At 43.4% G+C, this 21,019-nt stretch overlaps 1 protein-coding gene across 2 annotated transcripts in view; it reads right to left on the bottom strand.

The window, feature by feature from the left end:
• Positions 1 to 2,178: 2,178 nt before the first annotated feature.
• The window catches only part of grik4 (glutamate receptor, ionotropic, kainate 4), a 225,614-nt gene continuing 206,773 nt past the window's right edge, over positions 2,179 to 21,019 (bottom strand). For both annotated transcript variants that reach the window (XM_014213630.3, XM_014213632.3), the window contains exons 13-19: positions 20,470 to 20,579; positions 19,317 to 19,490; positions 18,274 to 18,439; positions 17,298 to 17,523; positions 16,506 to 16,634; positions 13,651 to 13,769; positions 2,179 to 7,593 (exon numbers count right to left, since the gene is read on the bottom strand). In XM_014213630.3, coding sequence (XP_014069105.1) covers positions 7,204 to 7,593; positions 13,651 to 13,769; positions 16,506 to 16,634; positions 17,298 to 17,523; positions 18,274 to 18,439; positions 19,317 to 19,490; positions 20,470 to 20,579 — 1,314 coding nt within the window. In that variant the 3' untranslated portion in view covers positions 2,179 to 7,203. The remainder of the gene's footprint in view (positions 7,594 to 13,650; positions 13,770 to 16,505; positions 16,635 to 17,297; positions 17,524 to 18,273; positions 18,440 to 19,316; positions 19,491 to 20,469; positions 20,580 to 21,019) is intronic.

Below are 21,019 nucleotides of genomic sequence, written 5' to 3'. Positions count from 1 at the left end.
TTTATTGCCACTGGGGTCCGCCGGTGTAACTGCTAACTATTGACTATACACTGTAACGTTACTGCATGATTGTAGTGGGATTACTAACACGTTAGTTCCATTAGCTATGCTGACTATGGCGTTACTTTAGCTAATATGGTGACAACGATGTAGGCTGTGTGTAGCGGTTTTCATATGGTTTGCCTTGGAAAGATTTTTTCGCCTGCTCATGTGTTGTGCATTGAATTCCACAAATGAAGAGAAAAAGTGAGAGTAGGAGAGCGCATAGATGTGAAAAGGAATACAACATGGCTGCTATGAAAGTGAACTGTGTTTACGCGTGTTCAGGGGTGTATTCATTCCGCCGATTCTGTTGAAAAATGTTTCTTAAATGGAAGCAAACGAAAAGAAATGGGAATAAACATGCATGAATTTGTCTAATAGAAACCCTCGTTTGATTACACCCTAGATGTATCAACTCAAATTTGGACTCACCTACTCATTCAAGGGTTTTTCTTTATTTTGAAATCAAAACTATGAAATAATACATATGGAATAATATTTTTTTTATATTCTTCAAAGTTTCCACCCTTTGCCTTGATGACAGCTTTGCACACTTTTGGCATTCTTTCAACCAGCTTCACCTCGACTGCTTTTCCAACAGTCTTGAAGGAGTTCCCACATATGCTGAGCACTTGTTGGTTGCTTTTCCTTCACTCTGTGGTCCAACTCATCCCAAACCATCTCAATTGGGTTGAGGTTGGGTGATTGTGGAGGCCAGGTCATCTGTTGCAGTAGTCCATCACTCTCCTTCTTGGTCAAATAGGCCTTACACAGCCTGGAAGTGTGTTGGGTCATTGTCCTGTTGAAAAACAAATGATAATCCCACTAAGCGCAAATCAGATGGGATGGCGTATCGCTGCAGAATGCTGTGGTAACCATGCTGGTTAAGTGTGCCTTGAATTCCAAATAAATCACAGAGTGTCACCAGCAAAGCACCCCCACACCGTCACACCTCCTCCTCCATGCTTCACGGTGGGAACCACACATAAAGAGATCATCTGTTCACCTACTCTGCGTCTCACAAATACACAGCGAATGGAACCAAAAATCTAAAATTTGGACTCATCACACCAAAGGACAGATTTCCACCGGTCTAATGTCCATTGCCTATTTTTCTTGGCCCAAGCAAGTCTCTTCTTATTACTGGTGTCCTTTAGTAGTGGTTTCTTTGCAGCAATTCGACCATGAAGGCCTGATTCACGCAGTGTCCTCTGAACAGTTGATGTTGAGATGTGTATGTTACTTGAACTATGTGAAGCATTTATTTGGGCTGCAATTTCTGAGGCTGGTAAATCTAATGAATGTATTCTCTGCAGCAGAGGTAACTGGGTCTTCCTTTCCTGTGGCGGTCCTCATGAGAGCCAATTTCATCATAGTGCTTGATGGTTTTTGCGACTGCACTAGAAGAAACTTCCAAAGTTCTTGAAATGTTCCGGATTGACTGACCTTCATGCCTTAAAGTAATGATGGACTGTCCTTTGTCTTTGCTTATTTGGGCTGTTTTTGGACTTGGTCTTTTACCAAATAGGGCTATCTTCTGTATACCACCCCTAACTTGTCACAACACAACTGATTGTCTCAACCGCATTAATTGAAATGCATTCCAGGGGACTACCTCATGAAGCTGGTTGAGAGAATGCCAAGAGTGTGCAAAGCTGTCATCAAGGCAAAAGGTTGCTACTTTGAAGAATCTAAAATCTAAAATCTTTTTTTTTTTTTTTTTACACTTTTTTTGTTACTACATGATTCCATATGTGTTATTTCATCGTTTTGATATCTTCACTATTATTCTACAATGTAGAAAATAATACAAATAAAGCAAAACCCTTGAATGAGTAGGTGTGTCCAAACTTTTGACTGGTACAATACGTTGTAAACTATCATTCATAGTCTAGGTTGTAGCAACCTCATGATGGGTAAATGATGTTACATTGAACTGGGTGAATGGAATATGAATGGAAGTCATCCAGTATGCTGTAATAGAAATAAGGCCATGCTTATGCAAAAACAAAACGTCCTCGCTCATCTTAAATGGCTATGACTGCCACTGTATCCACCATTCGTGTTAAAATGTTGCATGGCCTTACAATGTTCAATAAAGACAACATAACAAACAGGAAACGCTCAGAATGGCAGTTTATGTTTTAAGAAATGTATTTATAGTGGAATAAAAATGACAACATAAGAAAATAAAGCATATAAAATAGTAGCCAAATCCTGCCATCCTACCCAAGGTCTCCCAGTGAAAGTCTGAGTACTACTTCTTCTTCATGATGATTCCTTTTCATTCCAATTCAACTCCCTTTAGCCTTCAAGGTAATTGGCAATCTTATTTCAACTAGGCTTGATTTAATGTCTGTGAATGTTTTCGTGCATAAAAGTTGGCTGCACAGAATCCCACTATCCATTCGCTAAACTCGGGAGTTCATCCAGCTGACCCCACGTTGTCTCAGGGTGCGTCCCAAATGGCACCCAATTCCCTATATAGAGCACGCTACTTTTGACCAGAGCAGGTAATTGCAAAAGGGTACCATTTAGGATGCAATCTCTGTGACCTAGCAACTAGATGTTATAGAAAACCTGCTAATTGAATGTGTGAATGTATCATTACTCATCATGCCTGTAGATGTGTGTGCTTGTATGTGGATGTGTTCCCACAAGTTCAATTTGATGGTTAAGCTGAGGGCTTGTAGAAATAGAGAGCCACTGGAACCTCCACAGGGAAACCCTGGTTGAGCATTCTGTATTTACACACTTATGACAATAATGTTCCATAAGAGGATTATGTGCATTGACACTATAGCCTCTGTATGATATAACAATGAGCTCTGTACAGCTTATTCTTTACCCCCTCTCTCTGTATCCATAGGAGCTCGAAAACAAACACACTGTACAGAAAACATTTCTCAGAGAATAGTTACACAGCAAAACCAGAACAACTTCACTCACAGGGTAAAACCTCTTGTAAAGCATAAAGCATAATTTATTTTACGGGTATTCACATTGTATGGAAACATGTCTCTATTGGTCTCTATTGGTAAAATGAACAGACATTTGAAAAGAAATTGAATCCTTTGAAAACAGATGATCCCACATGATGATTTCATTTGTAAAATGAAACTAAGGAATAGAATGGCCCTGCATACCACAAGTAAAGGAATTGTTCAATTATAACACCATATTTGGTATAATTGAGGGACTTTTAATGGGGCATACTTCTACACCTGCATTGCTTGCTGTTTGGGGTTTTAGGCTGGGTTTCTGTAGAGCACTTTGAGATATCAGCTGATGTAAGAAGGGCTATATAAATACATTTGATTTGATTTGATATTTGTTGAACGTGGCGACATTGGCTACTAAATGAATTCACTAGTGATTTTCTAGCATTGAAGCGAGAGAACCTTTAAAAAAAGTGGTATTCAAACTTGGGGTCGCTGCAGTGGGGTAGGCAAAATGTAAAACCCCCCCCCCATTTTTTAACAAAACATTAGCAACACCTTCCTAATATTGAGTTGCACTCCCTTTCGCACTCAATTTGTTGGGACATGGACTCTACAAGGTGTCGAAAGCATTCCACAGGGATGCTGGCCTATGTTAACTCCAATGCTTCCCACAGTTGTGTCAAGTTGGCTGGATGTCCATTTAGTGGTGGGCCATTCTAGCTACACACGGAAAACTGTTGAGCATGAAAAACCCAGCAGCGTTGCAGTTCTTAAAACACTAACCGGTGCGCCTGGCACCTACTACCATACCCCATTCAAAGGCACTTAAATCTTTTGTCTTGCCCATTCACCCTCTGAAGGTCACACATACACAATCCATGTCTCAATTGTCTCAAGGCTTAAAAATCCTTCTTTAACCCATCTCCTCCCCTTCATCTACACTGATTGAAGTGGATTTAACAAGTGACATCAATAAGGGATCATAGCTTTCACCTGGATTCACCTGGACAGTCTGTCATGGAAAGAGCAGGTATTCCTAATGTTTTGTATACTCAATCAGCATATAGATTTTTTTTTTTTAGGAACAAACAATTTAGAGTACAGATTATTGTATGGAACAATTATAGAAACGTTTTTGAGAAAGATACTTAAAAAATATAATTTTATTCAGAAAATGGGTTTATTGGTTTCTTTACATTTTTTTATAAGAGATGAACGTGCAATGAATTGAAGGTTATTTGTTGATGTAAAAATCTAAATGTACACGTTTTAAGGTTGTGTCATTAGATTTCAGGTGGGGTCGCGCAAAATTCTTGGGGGAAAAAAAGGAGGTCCCCAGACATTCTGGCGGAAGAAAATGTTTGAATACCACTGTTCTAAAGAGATCTTTTGCATTTGTGGCCTGCTGGCTCAAGGGATATAGATGACGGCATTATGAAAATAGACAACAGTTCTTTCTCCAGTCTCAGACCCTCATTGACCCAACCTAAGCGATCTGCTTAGCCGTTTCATTATCATCATTGTAAAAATGTATGGCCTAGGACTTTCAGCCGCCTACACTAAGGCGTGAGAACGCATATACTATGGGGAATGGGAATGTTTGACTGGCGCGTTGTATAGATGCCTTGAAAAGCAATTTTAGAGATGAATGAAATCAACTAAATAGTGGATGGAATTCAAATGCTGAAAGAGTCCATCCAGATTTTAGATTGGATGTGACAAATACAAATGAACCTGACATACCTGGATGCCTCCAATCGAATACTTTGTCAAGATGGCCTGGTTTCAGGCACTCTTGACATATGAGTGGCACACCCCTTGGGCATTGTCAAGGAGACGGATCCATCAAAGCCTAATGTTGACAGACAGGCCACAGTTGTTCACTGTCGCCCACTCATTTTAGTCATTTTAGTAGAAAAGCACAGTCAAAACAACAAATCTCAAGGACATCACCAGCAACTTATAAAACATCCAGGAAATGAGTAACATTATATGCTACATCGATGAATTTGCGATATGGTACATTGAATAAATCAACTTGAATGAACACATGGAGAAAGTACAGCTTTGCTCCACAAATCAAATCTGGCCTTGATTTCATTACTAGGGTTGTATTCATTAGGGCATGTGATGGAAACACTTCCATTTTATTTTTGCTAAGTTTCTTATTGGACAAGTTCAAGTAGGCCCTCCCCGTATCACCCCTTTTTTTAATACGACCCAGATCTTGCACTGAGGGTCTCTGTTGATGGTTAGAGGGACAGCTCAGCCCAAAAATTAAGTTTTGTAAGCATTGGGAAATCTGTAGGCCTATACCCTAAATTAATGGGAATAATTGGCTCCATATAATTTTTGGAAATGCATATTGCAGAATTTACAAAACAGATGGTGATCCAGGAAAAAATTTAACATAAATGAGTGACATAAATGAACCCCTCATACATATGAAAGCGTAAGACAATGTTTAATTTTGGGTGGAGTCTAAAAATCGAAGTAAAATTCCTGTAAAAACATTTACTGGGAGCGTTCAGTTTTAATTTGTTCTGGAATGTGTTGAATTCTTCTCCAGTGCCACCATCTCAGTATGACTACCTCTGCAGTGTGACTATCTGCATTGCCTGTGTGTACTGTGTATGTGGTGTCTGTGTGTGCGCGCATGCCTTTGTGCCTGCATGTGTGAGTGTGTGCATTCCTGTGCGTGTGCATGAGTGTATAGTGCACGCCGCAGAGAGTGGGTCTGGGTCATGTCAAGGCAATAGTGCAGCACGAAGACAAGAGAGTGTGGAACAGACGGAATAGAGAGCACAAATTGGGAAAAGTGAACCAATACCAATCACTTACAGTATAAGGGATTCATATGAGACTGTATACCACAGTGGGCAATGGGAAGAAACTCAAAATGGTGGTATGTTGTGGTATCTAGTGTTGTTTATGACCCGTGATCTGGGGGCAATATCAAGAGACAGGTCCCACACATGAGCAAAGGGAATGAATGATGACTATTTCTGATTACATTGGGGTTCTTTGTGTCTCTGGGCAAATTGTTTGAACGGGAAACTCACTCTCCCCTCCAATCATCAGCATCACACCTGCTGACATGCGTTGCTGTCTTTCAGAAATACATCTAAAACATATTTTTGTATAGAATATAATCACTATTATAAAACAAGTCATTGTGTTTATTTTTATCTTCGGTTCTCTTTGTCGTCGTTGTCTCAAGGCTGTGATGCCAGTGGCGGTTCTAGACCATTTCAACTGGGGGGGCCAAGCTGGGGCCAGTTGTACTGTTAGAGGGGCCAGTTACATTAAACGTTATTGTTGTCATATCGTTTTCTTCACTGCATTGCAGGCATTAGCAGGCTAAAGACCATGTTCCGCGTTCCTACTGTCTAATAACGGATGTAAAAAAAGAACGATAGCAAAAATTTGTTATGTAAAAATTATTTCATACTCCACATTTAGGGGGGTCACAAGGGGGTCCAAAATTGTTGTCACAGGGGCACTGCCCCCCCCCCCCAGAACCGCTAGTGCGTGATGCCCATCGTTCAAGATCAGCTTTTTTTGGGGCACTTTCACACAAAAAAAAGTATTCAAAGAATGATGCTGCATTGGAAGTCTTTTTCTATGTGTTCTCTGTTTGTAGTTGTGAAAAGGCAATAATGTACACACTCGGGAAAAGAAAACATCGTATCATCTCAGAGAACAATAGAATGGTAACAATATGATCAATATCAAGAACACAACAAAAGGAGAAATAATTTAAAAACAGATCAACATTTAGCACAATGAGTGACAGAAAATACTGCATAGTACAAATGCCCCATAACCTGTGTCCTTCACATCCTAGACAGGGCATAGGACCTTCGAGACAGACAGCCAATACAGAGAGGTCGTGTACCCTCTCACAGACTTCCTCTGGTAGTCTCTATGGACATGTCCAACGGCAGTTCCATCTCTAAGCCCATGGCATCATTCCAGAGCTCAAAGATCCCTTCCATGGGGGACGTGCTCAAAATAGCCACAGCCAAAGCCCCAGCCGCTGTCCTCCAAAATCAAACGCACCAGGACCAAAGCAGCTCCTGTCACAGTACCACATGACCTTCCCATGATGCTCCCTGTTGCCCCTGTGGAGGGGTGCCTACTGGGTACAGTAGTACAGTGGGTGTGTGGTGGTCTAGGTAGGTAAAGGGGTTGTCTAGGTCAAGGGGGTGCTTCCTTGTTATTCAGGTTCGCTACTGTTGGTCGCTTTCTCCCACTCTATGCTCTCCTCGCTGTGAGTGGGCGAGGCTCCGTGGCTGGGGCGCGCAGCCCGCAGCCCCTGGAAGCGCCGGCACTCGGGGCAGATGCGGATGTGGCTGCAGCCCCGCGCCACCAGAGCTGCCTCCTGCGCCAGTCTGTGGGAGAAGGGCTCAGAGAGGGGCAGGCCGGCGGCAGCGCCACACAGCTTGCCATTGCTCAAGCTGACAGCAGCAGCCCGCGCTCGGCGCTCCTCCAGGGGTAGGGGGCGAGGACGGAGCATGGTCGTCCCCCGCCGACGCCTCAGCTGTAGGCTGTCCCGGCACAGGACGATCCCCTGGAGCTCCCGTAGCATCTCCTCACACACCGACAGCTGCAACACACACAGGGAGAGAGAGGCTGGGAGATCTCACTGACACACTGCAAGATCAGAGACTGACAGGCAGGCTGACTTTAAACATTTTTTTAGTTGGGGTAATAGACATAATACAATAAAATGTACAATGTGGACCCAGAGGATATCACTTGAAAGCATGAATTAAAACGCTTGTTTCCAAAGTGGTCCTCCGACTGACAGACACCATGCAGGACAGACAACAGCTACACAAATAGGATAGAATGGGATGTACTGGACATTTAAGTCTGACAATATCTAACAAAAGGAAGTTAAGATTAAGTTTGTTGAGAAAATATCACAACCTCGGGTTTTCAAGGAAAAATAGACAACTGTACAACATTCTATACGGTACTTTTTTTGTTTTGTATTTTCACCCTTTTTTTCTCTCCAATTTCATGGTATCCTATTGGTAGTAGTTACAGTCTTGTCTCATTGCTGTAACTCTCGTACGGACTCGGGAGAGGCGAAGGTCGAGAGCCATGTGTCCTCCAAAACACAACCCAACCAAGCCGCACTGCTTCTTGACACAATGCCCATCCTACCTGCACTGTGTGTCGGGGGAAACACCATACACCTGGCGACCCTGTCAGCGTGCACAGTGCCCGGCCCGCCACAGGAGTCACTAGTGCGCAATGAGACAAGGATATCCCTGCCGGCCAAACCCTCCCCTAACACGGACGACGCTGGGCCAATTGTGCGCTGCCCCATGGGTCTACCGGTCACGGCCGGCTGCGACAGAGCCTGGACTCGAACCCAGAATCTCTAGTGGCACAGCTAGCACTGTGATGCAGTGCCTTAGATCACTGCGCCACTCGGGAGGCTCTATACGGTACTTGATGGTTAAATACTGACATACACTGTACAGTGCCTTGCAAAAGTATTCATCCCCCTTGGCATTTTTCCTATTTTGTTGCATTACAACCTGCCATTTAAATTGACTTTTATTTGGATTTCATGTAATGGACATACACAAAATAGTTCAAATTGGTGAAGTGAAATAAAACAAAAAAAAACGGAAAAGTGGTACGTGCATATGTATTCACCCCCTTTTGCTATGAAGCCCCTAAATAAGATCTGGTGCAACCAATTGCCTTCAGATGTCACACAATTAGTTAAATTAGGTCCACCTGTGTGCAATCTGTCACATGATCTGTCACATGATCTCAGAAAATATACACCTGTTCTGAAAGGCCCCAGAGTCTGCAACACCACTAAGCAAGGGGCACCACCAAGCAAGCGGCACCATGAATACCAAGGAGTTCTCCAAACAGGTCAGGGACAAAGTTGTGGAGAAGTACAGATCAGGTTTAGGTTATAAAAAAAGATCAGAAACATTGAACATCCCACGGAGCACCATTAAATCCATTATTAAAAATTGGAAAGAATATGGCACCACAACAAACCTGCCAAGAGGGCCGCCCACCAAAACTCTCAGACCAGGCAAGGAGGGCATTAATCAGAGGCAACAAAGAGACCAAAGATAACTCTGAAGGAGCTGCAAAGCTCCACAGGGGAGATTGGAGTATCTGTCCATAGGACCTCTTTAAGCCGTACACTACATAGAGCTGGGCCATACGGAAGAGTGGCCAGAAAAAAAGCCATTGCTTCATTTAAGAAATAAATAAGAAAACACGTTTGGTGTTCGCCAAAAGGCATGTGGGAGACTCCCCAAACATATGGAAGAAGGTACTCTGGTTAGATGAGACTAAAATGTAGCTTTTTGGCCATCAAGGAAAACACAATTTCTGGCGCAAACCCAACACTTCTCAGCACCCTGAGAACACCACCCCCACAGTTAAGTATGGTGGTGGCCGCATCATGCTGTGGGGATGTTTTTTTCCATCGGCAGCGACTTAGAAACTGGTCAGAATTGAAGGAATGATGGATGGCATTAAATACAGGGAAATTCTTGAGGGAAACCTGTTTCAGTCTTCCAGAGATTTGAGACTGGGATGGAGGTTCACCTTCCAGCAGGACAATGACCCTAAGCATACTGCTAAAGCAACACTCGAGTGGTTTAACTTCTTATGGATGGTGGCAGTATTAAGTAGCTTGGATGACTGACGTGCCCAGAGTAAACTGCCTGTTACTCACTCCCAGAAACTAAGATATGCATATTATTAGTATATTTGGATAGAAAACACTCTGAAGTTTCTAAAACTGTTTGAATGATGTCTGTGAGTATAACAGAACTCATATGGCAGGCAAAAACCTGAGAAAAAATCCAAACCGGAAGTGGTCTGTAGGACTTCAATTAATTCCCTATCCAAACTACAGTGTCTGTGGGGTCATTTTGCACTTCCTAATGCTTCCACTAGATGTCAACAGTCTTTAGAACCTTGTTAGAGGCTTCTACTGTAAAGTGGGGATGAATAAGAGCTCCTGGAGTCAGAACACTGCCAGCAGGGCATGAGCCTCAGGCATGCACGCTCACGTGAGGTACCTCAGTTCGATTGCATTTCTGAAGACAAAGGATTTCTCCGGTTGAAACTTTATTGCGGATTTACGATAAAAACATCCTAAAGATTGATTCTATACATTGTTTGACATGTTTCTACGAACTGTAATGGAAATGTTTGAGTTTTCGTCTGACATGCTCGTCCTGAATTTGGATTTGTGAACTGAAGGCGCGAACAAAAAGGAGGTATTTGGACATAAAGGATGGACTTTATTGAACAAAACAAACATTTATTGTGGACCTGGGATTCCTGGGAGTGCATTCTGCTGAAGATCATTAAAGGTAAGTGAATATTTATAATACTATTTCTGACTATTGTTGACTCCAACATGGCGGATATATTGTTTGGCATGTTTTTGTGTCTGAGCGCCGTACTCAAGATTATTGCTTTTTCGGTAAAGCTTTTTTGAAATCTGACACAGCGGTTGCATTAAGGAGAAGTTTATCTAAAGTTCCATGTATAACACTTGTATTTTCATGAACATTTATGATGAGTATTTCTGTAAATTGATGTGGCTCTCTGCAAAATCACCGGATGTTTTGGAGGCAAAAGATTACTGAACATAACGCGCCAATGTAAACTGAGATTTTTGGATATAAATATGAACTTTATCGAACAAAACATACATGTATTGTGTAACATGAAGTCACATGAGTGTCATCTGATGAAGATCAAAGGTTACTGATTCATTTTCCCTCAATTTCTGCTTTTTGTGACTCCTCTCTTTGGCTGGAAAATGCCTGTGTTTTTGTGTGTGTAGGCGCTGACCTAACATAATCATATGGTTTGCTTTCACCGTAAAGCCTTTTTGAAATCAGACACTGTGGCTGGATTAACAAGAAGTAAAGCTTTAAAATGGTGTATAATACTTGTATGTTTGAGGAATTTTAATTATGAGAGTTTTGTTGTTTTGAATTTGCCGCCCTGCACTTTCACTGGCTGTCGTCATATTGATCCCGCTAACGGGATTCAAGCCATAACAGGTTTTAAGGGGAAACATTTAAATGTCTTGGAATGGCCTAGTCAAAGCCCAGACCTCAATCCAATTGAGTATCTGTGGTATGACTTAAAGATTGCTGTACACCAGCGGAACCCATCCAACTTGAAGGAGCTGGAGCAGATTTGCCTTGAAGAATCGGCAAAAATCCCAGTGGCTAGATGTGCCAAGCTTATAGCGATATACCCCAAGAAACTTGCAGCTGTAATTGCTGGCTCTACAAAGTATTGACTTTTGGGGGGTGAATAGTTATGAACGCTCAAGTTCTGTTTTTTGTTGTTTGTTTCACAATAAAAAATATTTTGCATCTTCAAAGTGGTAGGCATGTTGTGTAAATCAAATGATACAAACCCCCCAAAAATCTAATTTAATTCCAGGTTGTAAGGCAACAAAATAAGAAAAATGCCAAGGGGGGGTGAGTACTTTTGCAAGCCACTATATATACAAAAGTATGTGGACACACATTCAAATTAGTGGATTTGGCTATTTCAGCCACAGCCATGCAATCTCCATAGACAAACATTGGCAGTAGGATGGCCTTACTGAAGCGCTCAGTGACTTTTAATGTGGCACTGTCATAGGATGCCACCTTTCCAACAAGTCAGTTAGTCAAATTTCTGCCCTGCTAGAGCTACCCCTGTCAATTGTAACTGCTGTTATTGTGAAGTGGAAACGTCTAGGAGCAACAACGGCCCAGCCGCGAAGTGGTAGGCCACACAAGCTCACAGAACGGGATCGCCGAGTGCTGAAGCATGTAGTGTGTAAGAATCATCTGTCCTCGGTTGCAACACTCACTACCGAGTCCCAAATTGCCTCTGGAGCAGAGTCAGCACAAGAACTGTTTGTCTGGAGCTTCATGAAATAGGTTTACATGGCCGAGCAGCCGCACGTAAGCCTAAGATCACCATGTGCAATGCCAAGTGTCGGCTGGAGTAGTGTGAAGCTTACCGCCATTGGACTCTGAAGCAGTGGAAATGCGTTCTACGAAGTCATGAATCACTCTTCACCATCTGGCAGTCCGTCGGACAAATCTGGGTTTGGCGGATGCCAGGAGAACGCTACCTGACCCAATGCATAATGCCAACTGTAAAGTTTGGTGGAGGAGGAATAATGGTCTGGGGCTGCTTTTCATACGTTGGGCTATGCCCCTTAGTTCCAGTGAAGGGAAATCTTAACACTACAACATACAATTAAATTCTAGACGATTCTGTGCTGCCAACTTTGTGGGAACAGTTTGGGGAAGGCCCTTTCCTGTTTCAGCATGACAATGCTCCCGTGCACAAAGCGAGGTCCATAAAGAAATGGTTTGTCGAGATCGGTGTGGAAGAACTTGACTGGCCTGCACAGAGCCCTGACCTCAACCCCATCGAACACCTTTAGGATGAATTGGAATGCTGACTGCGGGCCTAATCACCCAACATAAGTGCCCAACCTCACTAACGCTCTTGTGGCTGAATGGAAGAAAGTCCCTGCAGCAATGTTCCAACATCTAGTGGAAAGCCTTCCCAGAAGAATGGAGGATTTTATAGTAGCAAAGTGGAGACCAACTCCATATTAATACCCATGATTTTGGTTTAATTAATACCCATTCTTATATATTATGAAATTATTGTGAAATACTGGTTACATTATACATTTTGCCATTCTCATCCCCATAACATAAGACAAATCCCTGCCCTGCATGTATCTGTGTGTGCTGGTGTGCCTGTCTCCTCTCTGTCTTCCTCTCCCAATGATATCACACAGTGTCAGTGTGGACTAGACTAAGTCAGGGTGAGGAGTACAGGCATGATAATCACACATCACAGTTAGCTGTAGTCACACAGTACATCTTTCTAACTGTGTTAGCCATGGCATCTCCCTTTGTGCAATGTAATAGAAGGGATCAAGCTTACAGAGACAATGGGTGGGCTATGAGCCATGCCATTATAACTGACAAAAATCAAACAAGCCATTCCAAATACGCACTTAGATAGGTAGACAGCTTGTACGCACACACACTAATTTGATCGTTTCCTAGTCCCCCAAAAAATAAGTCAGGTGGCATGGGCTTTTCTGTACACAGGCTGGTTTATTTAGATATATATATTTTTTTTATCAGTGTTGTATCGGGAACAAATCCAATTGAAAACAGTCATATTTCGTAAAGAAAAACATTACAGAAAAACACAGCAGAAACTGAAATGAAATAATTTCCAAACCATGAAGCTACGTCTCATTTAAAAGTTAATTCAAAGCGGGCTGATTTTTAGGTTGTTCAAGAATAAAAGCACAGCATTTAAAGTCACATTCACTACCAGTGGAGACAGCTGAGGTCTACTACATAAAGGCATGTAGATAGATAGTGTATGTGAGGTTTTATCTTTGGCAGAGGTCTCGGAGGCAAATAAAAGGAATGGCGCCCACTTGGCAAGGGGCTGGCAGGGATAGGAAGCTATGTGCTTCACCCTGTGTGAGGCAGCATAGTGGGGCTCATGGGGCTTGCTGCTTCTGGAGTTGAGCTGGGTCTGGGAGAAGAGCGCATCAGGGCGGGGAGAGGGAGACAAAGCAGATGCAGGTAAAATAGCCCTCTCTCACCTCTGTTCCGGGCGTCTGCCGCAGAAACCACATAAACTCCAGCACCGCCATAAAAATGGCCACCAGGAGACCGCACACCAGCACCACGAAGATACCGCCTATGTTTTCCATGCCTAGTCCTGGGAGGCAGGGAGAGAGAGAGGGCAAGAGAGACAGAGAGAGAGAGAGAGAGAGAGAGAAAGAAAGAAAGAGTGAGAGGGAAAGAGTCAAAAAATTTAAAACAGAAATACCTTGCTTAGATAAGTATTCAGAGCCTTTGCTATGACATTTTACATTTTAGTCATTTAGCAGATGCTCTTATCCAGAGTGACTTACAGTAGTGAATGCATTTTTCCCCCCCCATACTGGTCCCCCGTGGGAATCGAACCCACAACCCTGGCGTTGCAAACACCATGCTCTACCAACTGAGCCACACGGGACACGGGACATGAGACTTGAAATTGAGCTCAGGTGCATTCTGTTTCCATTGATCATCCTTGAGATGTTTCTACAACTTGACTGCAGTCCACCTGTGGTAAACTCAATTGATTGGACATTATTTGGAAAGGCATCGCACCTGTCTATATAAGTTCCCACAGTTGACAGTGCATGTCAGAGCAAAAACCAAGTCATGAGGTAGAATAAATTGTCCGTAGAGCTCCGAGACAGGATTGTGTCGAGGCACAAATCTGGGAAGGGGTACCAAAACATGTCAAAAGTTTGGACACACCTACTCATTGAAGGGTATTTATTTATTTTACTATTTTTTACATTGTAGAATAATAGTGAAGACATCAAAACTATGAAATAACACATATGGAATCATGTAGAAATGCAAAAGTGTTAAACGAATCAAATTCTTCAAAGTAGCCACCCTTTGCCTTGATGACAGCTTTGCAAACTCTTGGCATTCTCTCAACCAGCTTCATGAGGTAGACAACTGGAATGCATTTCAATTAACAGGTGTGCCTTGAGAAAAGTTAATTTGTGGTATTTCTTTCTTCTTAATGCGTTTGAGCCAATCAGTTGTGTTGTTACAAGGTAGGGGTGGTATACAGAAGACAGCCCTATATGGTAAAAAAAACAAGTCCATATTATGGCAAGAATAGCTCAAATAAGCAAAGAGAAATGACAGTCCATCAATACCTTAAGACATGAAGGTCAGTCATTTCAAGAACTTTGAAAGTTTCTTCAAGTGCAGTCGCAAAAACCATCCAGCACTATGTTGAAACTGGCTCTCATGAGGACCTCCACAGGAAAGGAAGACCCAGAGTTACCTCTTCTGCAGAGGACAAGTTCATTGGAGTTACCAGCCTCAGAAATTGCAGCCTAAATAAATGCTTCACAGAGTTTAAGTAACAGAAACATCTTAACATCAACTGTTCAGAGGAGACTGAGTGAATCAGGCCTTCATGGTCAAATTGCTGCAAAGAAACCACTATTAAAGGACACCAATAATAAGAAGAGACTTGCTTGGGCTAATAAACATGAGCAATGGACATTACACTGGTGGAAATCTGTCCTTTGGTCTGATGAGTCCAAATTTGCGATTTTTGGTTCCAACCGCCATGTCTTTATGAGACGCAGAGTAGGTGAACGAATGATCTCCACCTGTGTGGTTCCCCCGTGAAGCATGGAAGAGGAGGTGTGATGGTGTGGGGGTGATTTATTTAGAATTCACTTAACCAGCATGGCTACCACAGCCTTCTGCAGCGATACCCATCTGGTTTGCGCTTTGAGAGACTATCATTTGTTTTTCAACAGGACAATGACCCAAAACACCTTACACGCTGTGTAAGGCCTATTTGACCAAGAAGAAGAGTGATTGAGTGCTGCAGCAGATGACCTGGCCTCTACAATCACCCGACCTCGACCCAATTGAGATGGTTTGGGATGAGTTGGACTGCAGAGCAAAGGAAAAGCATCCAACAAGTGCTCAGCATATGTGGGAACTCCTTCAAGACTGTTGGAAAAGCACTCCAGGTGAAGCTGGTTGAGAGAATGCCCAGAGTGTACAAAGCTGTCATCAAGGCAAAGGGTGGCTACTTTGAGGAATCTAAAATCTAAAATATATTTTGATTTGTTTAACACTTTGTTGGTTACTACATGATTCCATATGTGTTATTTCATAGTTTTGATGTCTTCACTATTCTACAATGTAGAAAAAAATAAAGAAAAACCATTGAATGAGTAGGTGTGTACAAACTTTTGACTGGTATTGTATGTAAATGTGATACTTACTTTTTTTTTTTTTTTTTGCTTTGTCATTATGGGGCATTGTGCGTAGATTGAGTGGAAAAAAACCCAATTTAATCTATTTAACAATAAGGCTGTAACGTAACAAAATGTGGAAAAAGTCAAGGGCTCTGAATACTTTCCGAATGCACTGTATATACACACATGCCCACACGCATACTTTATTTAAATCCACCAATCAAATTGACAAAAAAAGGATCCAAACATTTCAAAGGTCCCTGTATGCATGGCACTCAAGGGTACAGAAAGCACCTCCTTCTCCAGACAGTGAGGCTGCCCACAACAGCTGAAACAAAGCAGTACCTAGCCAATTGCTTTGCCCTTGTTTTTGTCAGGCCCACAATCTGGAGGCCACGCGCTGCAATCCTGTGTACGTAACTGCCAAATATCAACGCCGCCACCTTGCACCTACACCCGAGGCTGTCCAAGCGTGCCATGAGGGGCTGGAATTTAAGCAGTATTTAAGAGCGCACGCACACGCGCACACACACACCACAGTCAGCATCACGGTGACCCTGACACTTAACCAGTCTAAATAGGGTGAGTAAGATGAAAGGGGGAGGACAAGGGGGAAGGATGGATGGCTAGAGAGAGAATGAAAGATGGAGAGGTAATGGCACCTTTGGCACGGTGATCCTCCTCCTTTGGACACTTGCCACCATCCCACCATTTCCTCTTCAAGATCTCTAGACGGTTGTCTTCTTGCAGCTTAAGGATGGCAAGGTCAAACTCATCCCGGTACACTGACCCTGAGGAGGAACAGCCGAATGTACAGAGGGTCACAGCCCTGCAAAGATCATCTCGTCAATGAGTGAACATATAGTTCAATTCCTGGGAAGTTTCCTGTAGCATGTGTTTTTATGCATTATGATGAGTGCAGTTTACAAGAAGTGCTAGTCTGTATGTGTGTGTGTAAATGTAACCTTCCTATGATTTGCATTTCCCACACTGTATTCTAAGGCAGTGTTTCTCAAATTGAACAAATACTGGTAAGTGGTAAGGCCAGGGGTTTCCGAGGACTGGTTTGGGTAACACTTTTTAAAGACAAAGACCAATGCGTTTGTTGGTTTGACTTTGAACAATGAAATATAGATTATTCAAGCAAACTCCAGTCCATACCAAGAGTGGCTTTAAATAGTTTCACTCATTCCAGTTTGCTCCACTGTTCATGGACTTTGAAACTGAGGTAGTGACAGCATTTCCTTTTCATAAACACTACACTAAGGACAGCAAACAGAGAAAACCCATACATTTGGCCAAAAAATTCCCGCTCCAGTTACCGTCGTGTAAATTATGTCTCTTCTCTTACCCACTGCAATGCCGATGTATCCAACAGGCCTATCTGGGTGAGGTTACAATTGATACTGTCTCCTCCTGCCCACCTTCTCCTCCATCCCCTTCTCTCCACTTACCCACTGGCATGCCGATGCCGTAGCCCTTGGTGTCCAGCAGACCACCTATCTGGGTGAGGTTACAGTTGCGCTGCCGGTAGTACTCGTTCATGGTGCTCTCTAGCAGGTAGGCATAGTTAGAGTTTACCACGCGGGCGATGCCCTCCTCCGTGCTCTTCACAAACACACTGGGCTGCTTGGAGTGCATGAAATTCCACATGCGCTGGTACGTCTGGTAGCGCGAGTTCTATGATTTAGGGGGACATATCATAGAAGCAAGGTCAGATTTTAATTGTTTCATTTTTTATTTAACCTTTATTTAACTTGGCAAGTCAATTAAATAGTCACTTATTTTACAATGACGGCCTACTACTGCCAAATCCGGACGACGCTGGGTCAATTGTGCGCCGCCGTTATGGGACTCCCAATCACAGCCGGACGTGATACAGCCTGGATTCAAACCAGGTACTATAGTGACACCTCTTGCACTGAGATGCAGTGCCTTAGACCACTGCGGCACTCGGGAGCCTGATCTGGTCTGATCTGAGGGCTAAGAGCATGCTTTGAGCTCTGGAGCACAAAAGAGGCCCCATAGGAATCTAAAGGAGAGAGGAGCTCCCTTTCTCTGACTCTCTCTCTCTCTCTCTCTCTGTCTTTGTCTCGGTCTTTCTCTCTTGGTCCCTCTCTCTGTCTTTCTCCGTCTCTCTCTGTCTTTCTCTCTCTCTTTGACAGGTGAAAGCCTGCTTTGTGGCCAACTACATAGACAGACAGGGAAAGTCAGCGGCTGACCCACATTGCCTATCTCTCCAGGTGCAGCACTGAGCTTTCCTTCAGGGGGAAGAGGATATTGACAATCAGACAGGAAACAGATAAGTCATGGTCAGTGGAGATGGAGAGGGGGACAGACAGTGAGGTGACAGGGTCTAAGATAAGATCAGTGACAGGTCATCTATTATAGTGGAAGGGGCCGTGTGTGTGGTATGTGTGTGCCCTTCACCTGGAAGAAGGTCATTGTGGAGCCCCCGTGCATGGTGCCATACTCGATGGCTGTCTGGTCAGCCAGGTCGTCCACTGACTCGATGGGCACCTCCATCCTCTGGACAGTGAGGAAGGCAGCCAGGTTGGCCGTGTAGGACGAGATAATGATCAGGGTGAACGCCCACCTGGAGGGACAGCGGGAGCAGCAGTCAGACATACCGACTGGGACTACCTCAGAGGTACAGTATCAGCTATAGACTCACACAGACTACCTCAGTGGTACAGTATCAGCTATAGACTCACACAGACTACCTCAGAGGTACAGTATCAGCTATAGACTCACACAGACTACCTCAGTGGTACAGTATCAGCTATAGACTCACACAGACTACCTCAGTGGTACAGTATCAGCTATAGACTCACACAGACTACCTCAGTGGTACAGTATCAGCTATAGACTCACAGACTACCTCAGTGGTACAGTATCAGCTATACTCACACAGACTACCTCAGTGTCTACCAGGTATATCTTCTGTCACCCTGAAGAAGGCACAGTGATGCTGAAACGTTGGTGTTTTTTTACCCAATAAAATAATGGGAGGTTATACATATAGTGTGTGTGACTCTGTTTTTATAGCTTACCAGGTATAGACTCACACACAGACTACCTCAGTGGTACGGTATCAGGTATAGTATCAGACTCTGCGTTTTTCCATGACCACGTGACCTGAATAGGAAATCCTCAGGACCAAGATGGCAGGCTAATTGGAGCAGCGGCACACAAATTACATGATCAAAATGTTACTTTGATGTTCCTGAAACTGCAGTAGAGAGGTCAAGGCCACAGGCTACAGTACGGTTCAGGTCTGCAAGATAGTGTGGAAGCTTCTAGACAGATACATATGCAGTGTGTATACAAGTGTCTAAGTGTGACTGAGTGAGTACACTATTACCCTTTTCACACTACTGCGCCAAACCGAGCTGGACCTGGTTATACATCCACCATAGTTGCTGGAACTGTGCTGGAAAGGACCAAATGAGAATTATTTTTATTGTACTCACCATACTCCACTGACGCAGCGCGTGGAGAGTGCGCGGGGGGCGATGGTGGACCCCTGCTGCATGAACCCCCCCACGGGGAACCAGAAACTGTTGCCCAGCGAGTATTGGTTGATGAGGAGGTTACAGCGCCCCTTCATGCAGGGGTGGGGATTGTACCACTCATAGGGGGTGAGTCTAAACAGGCATGCAGACACACAGACACACACGCATGAACGCAGGCACACAGTGAGAGAAATTAGAGGGGGAAAACAACTTAAACAGTCAGTGAAGCACAAAGTAATCTCGAATCCCATGAGGTGGTGTACCGTATTTTTCAGTCCCCTGGGTCAGCTGGTGTACACTCCCATACACCTGCTGCTGTCTGCTGTGAGTGAAAGCAGCCTTATAAGCTACTAAATATGCTGTATGGAGCAGACCATTGAGCTGCCATGACAGCTTCTGGTATATTACCGTGTTTGTAGGATGATCCAAGTTCTAAAAACCTGTAATTAATGTAATGCATGCTTCGACCACTCAGGCAAATCTTTAAGGGGAAGACATAATGCAGAGCGGTACAAGGGTAACACATTGTATTTAGCTTCCTTCAACATACAAACGAGTAAAGAATAATGGACCTTTGGCAACCCCTCCTCTCAGAATGTCTCATTACAGCTGGTGTCGCTGTCACTTTTCAGTGGGAGGTTGTTTTCTTGTATTGTTGCTTTTTAAATGTACCAAATGTTTCTTTCAGGTACAGTCACATGGCATCAACATTTAATCAAGATGGTTCCACTTCCATCAACTTTCAAAATCCTCACCTTTCAAAATGAGAAAGGTGTCCCCCCCACACTCTTTTTTTTTACAGAAATGAAATTACTTATTTACACAATAAATACATACATACATTATGACATCAAGGGGTTGCTGCCTGCTACCAAATAATCTCTCCTTCCTCCTGAAGTGTGCACTCGTTCACTACTCCATGGGCTATAGGGAATTTCCACATACCAGCAATTTCCTTTCAAATCCATGAACAAGTGCACAATTCGGGAGAAAGGAGAGACTATTGGGATGCAACACATGTGTATAGTTGTACTGTACAGTATATGACATGTCAGTTCTTCCAAAGCACCAGTAGATGTCAATGTGGAGCTGAGAGGAGTGGAGGACGCACCTGGCTACCAGAAAGAGCACACAGCTGACTGCCAGGTAGGCTAGCAGCATGAAGAGCCACACCCCAGGGGAGAAAGGGTCTAGGAAGGAGAAGTAGCCAGGTCTGCGCCCCTACAACACGCGTACACACACACGGAGAGAGAGAGAGGTGGTTAGCTACATTACGTATACACAGATACACCCTAAACCGATACCTAAACCAATCTGTTACAGATGAATCCCTATGACCGAGCGTTCCTGTGTTTTCTCTGACTGAGACTCCGAGACATGGAGCCATATGCCTCAGGTCTAGATTTACTACTGGGAGATTATCAGCCTGGGTTTTATATAGAGCTAATTCATACTGCTTAATTATCTAGCACCGATGGCCATTGTCCACAAAATGAAACCAATTACGTCTGAAATAGAGCTCTGGAAAATGCATGGTTGAAATTAACCTCAGTAGCTAGGGGCAATTACATTATCTTCAATGGAGATGGAGAAACTCAAACCAGTGCAGTCGATCAAAGACAAGAACTGTAAGGAAGGACCTGGTGTTTTTAGGGGCAATA

The sequence above is a fragment of the Salmo salar genome, chromosome 09, assembly GCF_965601325.2.
Source record: "Salmo salar chromosome 09, fSalSal1, whole genome shotgun sequence".
Classification (NCBI taxonomy): domain Eukaryota; kingdom Metazoa; phylum Chordata; class Actinopteri; order Salmoniformes; family Salmonidae; genus Salmo; species Salmo salar.
Note: the sequence above shows the minus strand (reverse complement) of the source record. Positions and strands in the feature narration are given on the sequence as shown.